The sequence below is a fragment of the Fukomys damarensis genome, unplaced genomic scaffold (genome assembly GCF_012274545.1).
Source record: "Fukomys damarensis isolate Sample0158 unplaced genomic scaffold, DMR_v1.0_HiC HiC_scaffold_1, whole genome shotgun sequence".
NCBI lineage: Eukaryota > Metazoa > Chordata > Mammalia > Rodentia > Bathyergidae > Fukomys > Fukomys damarensis.
The window spans coordinates 56,350,770-56,363,376 of NW_022900913.1; the positions used below are offsets into that span (position 1 = coordinate 56,350,770).

The window sequence follows — 12,607 nt, forward strand, 5'->3', positions numbered from 1 at the left end:
TCTTTCTTTCTTTCTTTCTTTCTTTCTTTCTTTCTTTCTTTCTTTCTTTCTTTCTTTCTTTCTTTCTTTCTTTCTTTCTTTTTTTTTCTTTCTCTCTTTCTTTCTCTCTCTCTCTCTCTCTCTCTCTCTCCCTCTCCCTCTCCCTCTCCCTCCCTCCCTCTCTCTCGCTGTCTCTCTGTCTCTGTCTCTCTCTCTCTCTCTCTCTCTCCTTTCTTTCTTTCCCTTCCGACTCTGGGAAGTTTAAACATTGCACTTTTCCACATAGAGTTTCTTCTTACCTTTCCCTACTTTCTATTTATTTATATTTCATTTTGCTACCCCTTTGCATCTACCTATCTATCTATCTATCTATCTATCTCTATATCTTTAGTTTCTCACCTCAGAAAACCCAGTGATACTTACGTTTGGGTGTTTGATTTATTTCTGACCTGTGCTGTGACTCATCTATGAAGTGAGAGCTTCACAAATTCCTCCTTCCTTCTGCTCCTGACTCCCCAGCGGAGACCTGGTGAGAGGAATCCACCTCACTTATGAACACACAGCACCCCAGTGGCTGTGTCCATCAGCCCGATGACTGTGTTGTCTGCAGTGTCAATATTTGAAGGGTTACTGTGTGGGACTTGGAATAACTACATTTACAAAACAAAAATAGTGAGGTTGGTACTAATTCAAACCAACTTTGGTTTTTTTAGACAATGGGAATGGTAGAAATGTTCATTTTTGGCAAAACACAAAATTTTGTTTAGAAATAAGAGATTTGGAACAAGGGAAAAATAATAAAAACTTATTAACTATTAGTAGGAAATTAAATAAATAACCATGATACCTCCAGCAAGGAAAGTATGGGAACTTAAACAGGGACTAATGTCAGTCCATCTTTATGTCTGTCTGGTTATTGAGTCACTTTCTCTATGCTTCAGTTCCAGCTTTGATGCCCTGGTTGCCAACAGTGAAGAGGAAGGACATTCTGAGCAGCCACACACTTGCTCTACTCCAGTGTCTCAGAGTTCCTCAGGAACCGGGCTTCCCAGTGGGGATGAATTGGACTCTTTTGAGAGCAACACTGAATCAGATTTTAATATCGCCAGGACTGAATCGCTTTCTCTGTCAAGTAATCTGCAACTGAAGGTATTTTGGTTGCTATTAATTCAGCTTATTGTTAATGTGCAGAATGTTACCTAAATCTCTCCACCTGAAGTTGAAAGACAAATTCTTTTTCACTCCTGTAGAAGAGCTATTTTTGTAAAAGGATGACTAGTGATGTCTACTGGAGTCTTTTTCCTCTCTACCACTTTTATAGCCCTTACAAAGGATGTGTGTTCCCACTAATGTACAAGGAGTAGATACCTTTTTTGACATACTTGGAAAAATTTTTAACGTTTTGTATAATGATTTCTACCATTATCCTTTAAGCAAAGGGAGAAAAACTGGTGGTGTTAAATGAGTTTAAATGACCAAATTTGTTTTGCTCAAGTAAATTTTTTTGTGGACCCAGGGGGTGAAGCAAAAGATGTTAGCAAAACTGAGATGACATTTGATGAGCATTCGTGGCTTTGCGAACTAATCTGAAACTAAACTTTGTCACCTTTGCCAGGGAGCCAGTTTCCTCTTGTTGGCAGTTTCACATGAGAATTTCATTTTGTTGTGGTTGTTAAAAAAAATAAATACCTTCTTTTGGTCCTTCAAAGAAAGACTCTTTTGTGTTTGAATGTATATTTTCTTTCTGTTTGATTTTTGTACTTCTTCACTTGTTTAGTTTGTAGAACAATATATGCAATGCCAAAAATGATCTTACCAAGAATATTTTGGTCTTTAGGGTAATGCTTTATTTTTGTAACATGTCATACAATATACAAAGTGTGTTATAAGTATGTGGAAGCTATTCAGTTTTCTGACAACTTACCAGGATTTTCTTCTTTGAGCAGATGAGGTACTGGAGGGTTTAGTGTTTTGTTCAGGTAGCTCCAGCTTGGTGGTAGAATTATTAACCAAATTGAGGTCTTCTGAGCAAAGAAAGATGTGCTGTCCTTTCCCCTCACCTCAGACTTTTAGAGTTCATTATCTTTTGAGTTTGAATGTTATGTACTGTTTCTGGATGATTAGACATCAATATGGTTGTTAATGTAGATACTAATTTTGTGTCTTGAAAGAAATATTGAAAAACATTATTACTTGGAATGAAAAATTCTAGTCTTTGTGAAACACTTTTATGTTGTTCTGTGTTAAGAATTTGCCTCTGTATACACTGTATACACAGGATAACTTATTTTTGTTAGGGAAAATGATTACCATACATGTCTTAAGTGAAGACATGGCATTTTGCTAAGGCCTTGGATATCCAGCTCACTGTTAAGGCTCTGGGACAGCTTCACATCTTGTAACCCTTCTTAATATCCAGGCCTGGGGGCTACTTCCTGTTACATTCAGGGAGCTACAGCCCACGACCCTTTGATCCAAGAGGGAAGTTTCCCTTTAGGCTCTTGAACTAACCAATACACTCAGTGGAACCATATGTTTTCACTTAGGAAGAAAGGAAGAGGCTGATATTGGGAAGGACAAATTCTGATGGCTTAATTTCAGTCAAGAATTTTGCATTACTTTCCTTTAATCCTAACCTTAAATGGCATCTTAAAAATGCCTGGGCAGAACCAATCCTAAGACCTCCATAGAATAGGAGTTGGATATCATGATTGGCTTTAATAAAGTTCTATTGTATATTCCTCTAATTTTTTTGGAACACTGAAGAAAACCATGTCTTAATTATCTTGCCATTTTGTATTTTTGTGCAGGTTGCCAATATAATGATAGAAATAATATGTAATTGGAAAAACAGGAATGAAAATGTCAGGTCATTAAAAAGGAATAATATTAATGATATCCAGAAGGTGCTGGTTGGAATATCTATGAAAAATGAGCACAGACTATTATGATTTATATATTGACCAGGTGTATTTTTCTCTAGAGACTGTGACTTACACTGTAGATTTAAATGGGTATCTGGAAGCTTAAGAAACTCTAATAAGTGGCTATTCCTCTACTTCCTAATAATCCTTAAATATAGAGAACTCAGCGCTGAATTTTGTTTGAGTGCTACATATAAAATAGCTGAAAATTCAGGTTAAAAACAATAAATCAAAGTAGTGTTCCAGTTGACTTTTCTCAAAGATACTGATTTAGTGACATTCGTGGTTGAACACATTCAAATCTCACAGTTTTTTTTAAAAAAAACTTTATGATCTCTTTTCAGGAATCGTTGCTTTCTGGAATCCGCTCGCGTTCTTATTCATGCTCATCACCTAAAATTTCTTTGGGAAGAACGCGGCTAATACGCGATTTTACAGTGTACAATTCAAGGGAAGGTATGCCTTGTTTACCATTTCGCTTTGAAAGCATTCTATACCAGGATAGAATTTTCAGTTAGGTTAAGTGCATAAAATACTTAAGAACAGCAGGCAACTTTCAATTCCATTTCCACAATTGATTTTTCTAAGCTTAGCAAAATCCTTTTCTTATTGAATATCAATCATGTTATAGATTTCATTTCTATGACATTTACACATACGTGCATACCTCTCTACCTGTCTACTCTTTGAATAAAATGTTTTCCTCAAATATAATATAAACTGAAATTAGGACTTTATTTAAGTAAATTATAAAAATTAATTTTGTCTTATATGTAAAGTGGCAAAATAATTCAGCTCCTCAGAGCCAAAGCATAGCAAAATTGATTCTTTCCTTCTTTATTAAACCTTTGGAGAGTTGAAATAACAACATGGTCACAACATGAATACATGTATGTCAGCGTTTATTTGTTGTTTCGGTTGGCAGTGTAAGAAATCAGAAATATAACATTTACACAATAAAATTTTAGTTGAGATATATAATTACAAAAAAGATGCAAATTACATATGTAGCTTGATGCATTTTCAGAAGTGAATTTGGCTCTCTATATAGAACAGTTATGGGCAACTTAGGACTCCCTGTACAGCTGCTGTCAGTCCCTGCCTCCATTTTAAACTTTATTTTAAATTTTAATTTCCATGTTTTCTTTAGACAATACGTTATGTCACAATTACATTTAAAGGCATATTTGGAAATATTCATTCCAATGCAAAATACATTTTAACAAAATTGATTTCAATATATGAAATAGTGCCTTTCTTGTCTTATCATTGAGTCATAAAAGCCTCAGAAAGTAAGAAAGTAAGAGATGTGCTTACTCATTTCCCAGTATACAATATTTAATATATAGAATTTATTTGTTTCTTCCTCTTTTCCTTTTTTCTTTTTACATTTTTAGTATTCCTTTGCATTTTTATGGTATGAGGAATAATACCGAAAGTGTAATCTTTGTGCCTGGAACTGCTAGTCTAAAATAATGATTTACATATGATAGCTGTTCAATAAATACTTGTTGAATGAATATGACAGACAAGCGAGATAAAATGCAAAGCAAGAGCTACTTTGTGTATGTGTCCCCCCCTTTTTGGGATGTATTATTAGAAGAGAAGAAAGCAGAGTGCTAATAAATGTCAGTGTTTATTTTCAGAATAGACAGATTCTATGAGAGTGATGCACTATACTGCTGTGCCAACAAGGCGGCCCAAATGGGCAGACTCTGAAAGGAAGGTTCACAGAAAAAGTAGTGGAAACAACCACCTCAAAAGGATGGGACGAAGATGGCAGACTGAATTTGCTCTGGATTTTTATTTTTTTAATTATATGGGTTTTTCTGCCAGGTCTCCCTAGCTTTTGTTTAGGTTCCTTTTGTTGTATTTTCTTTTTATTTATTTTTTGGTTTAGGTTCCTTGTAAGGAATCGTGACAGCTTTTTGCTGGAATTTCTAGCTTGGCACTCTCACTCTTTGGAAAGTGTTTAAGTTTTCCACATGGTGTACAACATGGTGGCCTTTCTTTTCTCTTCGTGATTTCTCTGATTTGTGGAGTCAGAGCATTCTGAAGTTTGAAATTACAGACTAGATGACTGAAAGGAACCTGACTGCTAAGAGAAAAATATGCTTATCTTGTTCAATTTTAGTGAACAGAGAAAGCTACTTTTATCTTACATATCATCCTTTAATCTTTGTATTTGAATTAGAAGAATAAAAAATCAGTTCTATTTCTTCTGCAAATAAGATCTTTATATATATCTATCTATCTATAGATATCTATAGATAGATAGATAGATATTTCTTTTTTTTTTTTGTACTGGGAATCGAACTCAGGCCCTCGCACTTGTGAGGCAGGTGGCGGAACCACTGAGCTAAATCCCCAGCCCCCTTTAGGTGGTATATTTAAAGACAAGGCTATTTAAAAGAAGTCTGATACTAACCAAAAGGCTAGAATTATAACCAGGTGATTTAGCTTGAAGCCATACATACACATACAAAGATTCTGAAGGGTAGATGTGCGGGGTTGCACACTTTTGCACTAATAACCATCAGAACCACTGGAGTATGAAGAAGAAATTATCTCTGAATGAAGAAGGAATAGTTTTCACTGTGTTTATGTAATCCAACCACAGCTGTGAAAGCTGGCCTTGTGTTTGGTCAAAAGTCGACTGACATTTGTGGTGCTATAGATCTTTTCTTGATAAGTTTAGAATAGTTCTAAAATTTATCTCTAGTTGAAGAAAGTTCAAGTCTTTCTTCCCAGGGGAAAGCTACCATAGATAAGGTATATTACTGATATAGAAAGATAAGATGCTTTTTACTCCTTTTTATTCTCATTTGACATATTCTGTCTTCCTTGTCACTTTCAAAGCATTACTGTTACTTCTCACACCTTTATTTCTGACACCCAGAGTACAGTGGTGGCAACTTTATTATTTCATGTTTGTACACATAAAACAAAGTTCAGTTCGTAATTCCCTTTGGTACGTTGTATGTTTAGATAGAAAAGGACATTGTCATACTTTGAAAAAATAATTATAACCTCACCAAGACATACAGAAAGCATTCTATATTTAAGAATTTGAGGGTGAAGTCCACCTACTTTTGAAAGTTACTGTGAACTGTTGGATGGGTTCCTATTAGATTGTGTCCAGCTGCCTGAGTCTGTTTGATTGCCTAAAAGCTGGATTAGTTTGGATATCTCTACTCTTATAACTTCAGTTTATTTGCAGTAAGGATCATGATTCTGTCTGTGACTTAATTTGAGGAACATTTTATAATGGCTATAAAATAAAACCTTCAACTTTCCCAAAGCAGGTTTTTCATTGCATATAAGATCATACTAGGTGCGTCATTGAGAAGCACACATTTCAGGGAGTATTTACTCATTCTCCCTAGGTGTTTGATCCACTTCCCTTTACAGCCTTGTTTTGCCTCATCACTCTCGTGGATAGTGATGGTAAGGGTGTGTCCTGCTCTGAAGGTGGCGTGCTCCATAGCGGCCGTTCTCTCCTTCAGTCTCTCTCACTATTTAATTCAGTGTTTCTGCTCTGTTCTTGTAATAAGTACAGTACTCCAACTCCAGAAACAAGATGACACCACACTTGCATAAGCCTACCTTCTCCCCACAAGCCCCATGGCAAAGGCCGCAAACCAAAGCTCACCTCTGAACTGGCTGTTGCTAGGATTTTCTAAAAATATTGCAGTTGTACTGAGATTGACTCTCACGCTGGCTGTCAAGATATTTCCTTTGAGCTTTGCTAAAGTAGCACCTAAGACCTCTACTGATTCTCTATATTGGAGAATTAATATTATGAATAAAGTGTTTGTGTGTGGGGGGGAGGTGCTGTGGTGCATAGAATTCAAATATATAGAACTAGTTTTTAGCACTTCTGAAAATGTCTGCTTCCTCTTGCTGATGCTAACTTAAATCTGATCTCCCCACTCTCTCCAGACTAAGGAAAGCGATAGAGATATCCAGAGCAATGCCTTACTTACATAATGTGACTTGTTTCTAATTATTTTCTAACTGGTAGCATAGATAATGATAAAATATGGTTAGTGTGCATTTCAAACTGACACATAACTGCCAGTTTGCCTTGGTTTTCATTTTATTGTTTTGTGTCTTGTAGAGCAAAGAACTTACAGCCTATCAGAGCCACCAGGAGAGAAAAGGTATGTTAATGGTTCTTGTTTTCTGGAGGGACCTCTTGCTCCATCTTTGGGAGTATTTACCCATTTCTTTTGATATTGGTTCAATAGTTGGGAGAGGTTTCTGGGTAAGAGCCTGTCTAAAACTTTTGTTTCCATTGTGTCAGAGGAGAAAGACCCACTGTCTCCTTTCAGTCCTCAGGTGTGCAGACCTTGGGATTGGGGACAGGATATTCTGCTTCTGGTTATTTTCAAAGACAAATACCTTCTGGAGAGGGTGCTTCAGGAAAGCAGTGGGAGAGCTCTAGGTCTGCTCTGCCAGGACAAGCCCCCGGGCGGGTCATGATACAAAGGGCCCAAACTTCCTGACCAGCTCCCTTTTGGATTTTTCTAAGCGGTGTTATATTTCATACAAAGAATTAAAGATGAAAAAATTACCTTTAGCATCACTGGCTTTCTGATTGTTACACAGATTTTAAAACTTTACACCTAAGCTTTTTCCTAGAAAGTTAAAAAACTCACTGGGGCCAAGCTTGGAAAGCAGACCAAGATGCAAGCATGGTTGCTGATTTTGTAGCTTCTTGAATGAGTAACACCTCACTTGTCACACTGAGAAATAGCCCTGGAATTGTGTGTTACTGGGCAGAACAAGTGCCAGAAATGGTATAAACTTTTGGCATTGGGCCACGGATTTAGCTCAGTGCTTCTGCTGCCTGCCTTGGAAGCGAGTTTGATCCCCTGTACCAAAAAAAAAAAAAAAAGTTTGGCTTTAAGAGACCATTTGAAAAATGGTAAAATGGTTTTAATTTTGGCCTATTAATACTAATCCTCTGAAGCTTTTTTAATATGTAAAACTATTTTGTTTTTAATCTTAGAATAAAAGTAGCAATAAGAAAAAGCCTCCGTTGGTTCATTTCTGTGCTGTGTAGACTAATATGTTACCGTCCAAATGACAAAAATAGAAGTCTAAAAATGCCCTTGAGAGGTAGGATAATAATGAAGATGGCATCGTGACTGTAACAATGACAACGAGGACAGTGATGGTAGCAGCAGCAGTAGTAACTGTCAGTTATTGAGTGTTTTTGTGTGTCTTGTGTTTTAAGCAGCTTGTGTTTATTCCTTCATTTACTTCCTAATTCTGGAATTTGATCATCATCTTGGTCTTCATTTTGATGAGCGGTCTTCTTCCTGTTGTCTTTTTAACAATGGAAGAAATAATGGGCTGATTATTAAAGCTTTTTAAAATAAAAATATTATTTTCCATTATGAGACAGACTTAAGACTAGGGGAGCCAGTGTCACAGCTGGCTAAATAGTAACTTATACAACCGTTTAACTTGGATGGGAGAGGCCTTTTCTGATTCCTCCTTCACTCCTGATTGTCTTGTTGTTTGTTGCCCATCTTCTTTCATTCATCTTGGTCTATATCCTGAAAGCCTCTCTCTTGCAGCCATATCTTTTGGTGACCAGGAGAACAGATCTTGCTTCTCACTCATTCTAGTCCTGACATCTTGTTGGATATTCTAGTGAGATCCTGAGCCATACCTTTTCTTTGTTTCAGTCGTGCTAACTCCCTACTTTGAAATTATTTTGTTTATATTAAGCACAGTGTTTGGAAAAGGATACAACCACATAAAAGGGCCTCATGCCAGACTTTGCAGGCTCTTTGAAGCAGACACTCCATCTATCCCGATTCCTTAAAGATCATATAGCATGACTCAGCATCTATCTTAAATCTATTACATTCATTGCATGCTTTAAAAAAAAAAGAAGCCAAATATCTGAGGGTTAAAGGAAGTGCTACTGTATCAATTTGCAGTTTGTATAGTAGCAACTTGTTTTTATACTCTAGATGCCCAGATCCTTAAAACATGGAAGATGTAATTTATTAAGGTTAAGATACTGAGGATCCATATTCTTGATACACTTTAAATATCCATTTGCCTATTAAAAAGACAGTACTGGGAGAGTTTCTGAAGAATGAAACTTGTGAACCTTTATTTTGAGTGATTCTAATGATCATCAAACTAATAAAGGAAATCAGACATCCTTGTTCTGGCATGTTGAACTTATTTTTTTTTCTTGCAAATTCTTATAAACTTAAAAGTGATTTAAGTTTTGTTTTGATATTAGTTGAAGGGTTTCTCTTCTCAGTCTTTGTCTAAGTATCTGATTGTTATATAGATGAATGCCACAGAGTTAAATTGGATTTGAAACATGCAAATCAGCCAATCTCTTACATTTGCCTAGAGACTACCCAGTCATATCCATTCTTATAAGCTAATAGTGGATTTTGTCTGTGATATTCATGTTCCTACCAGGCTGAGTGGTAGTCCTAAGTTTACTCAGTATTTTGGTGTTTGTATGTTTGCTTTGTCATTTCCATCTTTGAGCTTAAAAGGTTAAGTGGCATGATTTTATCCATCATTTTGTAGAATTTTACAGGATGATATGGTACATTGTGGTGCACTTACAGATCTTTAATAAAAGTAATTTTGATTGATTCAGTTTTCTGTAACATGAGGAGTAGGAAGCAGGGTCTCCAAGAATTTATTTTCTATTATTTGGGAGAGTTTAGTTTTATTCCTGTTGGGATATGGGGGAGGGGACTTCTTGACCTCGAAACACATAGCAACCTGATCATTCTTTAATTCTGAGTTTAAATCTTTTCATTACACCACTGTCTTCTTAGACGTTAGCATCTTAGATTCCTAGACCCATTTAGTGGGTCACAAAATGTGATCCGAGTGGATCCTTTCTGAGCTCTTAAATGTGTCCTTCCCCTGGTACCTATTAAATCAAAAGCCTATTGAATATCAGAATATACATTTTGCAAATTAGAATGTCAAAACACCAGAGATTGTTGAAAAGTTCAGGTTACGTTAATCAAGCAGTTATTTAAGACTGAAATGACTAGAGGTGGCTGCAGAAGTAGAAATGAAATAAGACCTTAGATCCTTTGTTGTGCTCAGTAAGTGCTTGGTTCTATTCACTCCCCTCTAGGTTCCTCAGAGGTTCTCTCTCAGTGACAAACTTCATTTCATTCACTGAGCAGGATTTGAGAGGCAGGATACACAGAGCCACATGGCCAAGAGGCAGCTCTGCAGCCAGTGATTATGTTTTCCAAATTCATTTGAAACCTGAAGTAACTAAGACAGAGCTTAAATGAATTAGCTTTATTATGTACCCGGGTGGTATATATTAAAGTGTGCAATGGGCCTTAGAGTTAATTTAGTCTGAATATATCATTAGTCAGATTTGAGAAACTGAAGTCCTAAAAAGTTGTCATTGAAAGCAACATATTTCAAGACATGTAATCTCGTGTGTGTGTGTGTGTGTGTGTCTGTGTGTCTGTGTATCTGTGTGTGTATAGCATATATGGATAATGTGGTTGCTTTAAAATATTTCCAAGGAACAAATATGTAAACCACTAGAAAAATGAGAGATTTAAGGGATAGGGGAGACTTTAGTTAGGAAATATTCATCATAAAAATACACTACAGCTGTGTTATCTGGTTTAACATGATACTTAGTTGATTTTTAATATATTCTCCCTTTTTTCTCAATAATAATATTAGAAGAAAGATTATTAGGGAATCACAACTTTTCATACCCTGGATTTTTTCCTACTGAATTGTTATGGATTGAATGAAAATAAATAATGTTCAGTGTGTTCATGGATTGGATACAGGCACCTCTGGCTTGCCTCATATTTTAGAAAAATTTCAGTAGTGTTCTTTCTCTCCCCTTCAACCGAGAGAGTATTAGATTGCATATAGCCTGACTGAACAGGAGAGACTGAACCAGGAGCCACATGGTCTGTTTCTTGAGCTATATCAACAAAGAAAAATGTGTCTACTGAGTATTATCCCTGTGTTCCCAAAATAAATAAAGTTCAGTTTCAAATGGTTGGTTATTTGGCTGCTATATCCTGGGAAATTTCTATTTGCAGAGTGAACAAGGAGTCGAATGTTTTCAGAGTAAAATTATGTGTGTTTATTCATTTCATTAATATTTTAGCTATGAAAAATTTTCAGGAATACAAAAAGGTTGAAAGATATGCTGAATACCCATTTCCACCACCTCCATTCTACAGTTGTTAACATTGTGAGATAATTGCTTTATCACAGGTATATTCTGCCTATTTATCTGTAAGGTATAAAATATATTGTTTATAGTTTCTACATTTCTATTTAGAGTAGTCATTAAAACCTAAACAAAACACCTACTGCAACATATATACACACATATACTTGTATATATGTACATACTGTTTTTTCTTCCCTCTTTTAAGCTGCGATAACAGATTCTTTTTTTTTTTTTGTAGAGTTGAGGAAGAAGAATGGGATAAATACATCATCCCGGCCAAATCAGAATCTGAAAAGTATAAAGTGAGCCGAACTTTCAGCTTCCTCATGAATAGGATGACCAACCCTCGGAATAAATCCAAGGTAATTAAGATGCTAAACTTATTTTCTATTAAGCATAGATGGTTTTATTTCATAGAAGTCAAGATGGTTTCCACTTTCCTTTAAAATCATTTGCTTTAGATTGTATCTGTACCGTTCTTGTGGAATATTGCCCAACTCATTGGAAATATTAAGACAGCCACATCATGGGAGCTAGTGCATTTCTTTGCAATTTCCTTGTTCCTTGGTGTGCAGTGCTGGTATTCCCATAGGAAAAGCAGATAATTTGTTGGTCTTTAAGGGTTCTATAAGAAGGTTGACTCACAACATTTCCCCTTATCTATTTCTCCCGGCTTCTCTGCTGCTGCTACTGTTTCTGAAGATGAAAAACAAGGATGTCAAAGATAAAGAGAAACCAAATCGACATCAATTTGTTCCAGGAATGCCCTCTGGGTCTCTGCAGTGTGTGGCATGTGATAAGACACTCCTGGGGAAAGAGCTACTCCAGTGTTCTAGTAAGTTCTCAGGCTTAGTGATGGCTTTGTGCTTTGTTTCTCCAACCAGTAGGATCCTCCAGGATAGGCTATTGCTAGCCACATTCACATGCCACATTACATGGCATGTAGTGTTGCACAGGTGATTGGGACAGTTACCATGCAGTGGCTGATATTGGATAGAATCAGTACTTTTTGTCCACAGTTGATAGTGTTCCTGAGCCCCAGGCCCATGTGCCTCACTGCTGTTGTACCCACTTGGATGTCTCCACAGCATCTTCACTCACTGTTACAGGTCTCAAACTGAGCCCCTGACCGCCCCCTCTGTGGCATCTATAAGCAGATCCTCTCAGATAATGACAGGTCTGTCATTCCAGCCAGATGGCCATGCCAAACACTTTGGAATATTTGTTTATACCTCCTTTCTCTCACGTTCCACATCCAATCCTTTTGTAATCCTCTTGGCTCTATTTTCAAAATGTATATAAAACCCATCTGCTTGTTACTACCTACCACTGACGCCTGGCTGGTCTAAAGTTACCATTCCAACATCATTCTAATTAATGTCCTTGTGCTTTGACCCACTAAAGTCCATTCTTAAAGCATCAGCTTGCATGAATTTGTTAAGTCACGGATTCCTGAATTCCATGTCTTCCGGTGTCC

At 36.5% G+C, this 12,607-nt stretch overlaps 1 protein-coding gene across 6 annotated transcripts in view; it reads left to right on the forward strand.

Moving 5' to 3' along the window:
* The window catches only part of Arhgef28 (Rho guanine nucleotide exchange factor 28), a 300,102-nt gene that overhangs the window by 210,597 nt on the left and 76,898 nt on the right, over positions 1–12,607 (forward strand). For all 6 annotated transcript variants that reach the window (XM_010635168.3, XM_033761423.1, XM_010635173.3 and 3 more), the window contains 5 exons: positions 921–1,128; positions 3,248–3,359; positions 7,024–7,066; positions 11,369–11,492; positions 11,833–11,965. In XM_010635168.3, the coding sequence (XP_010633470.1) occupies positions 921–1,128; positions 3,248–3,359; positions 7,024–7,066; positions 11,369–11,492; positions 11,833–11,965 (620 nt within the window). The remainder of the gene's footprint in view (positions 1–920; positions 1,129–3,247; positions 3,360–7,023; positions 7,067–11,368; positions 11,493–11,832; positions 11,966–12,607) is intronic.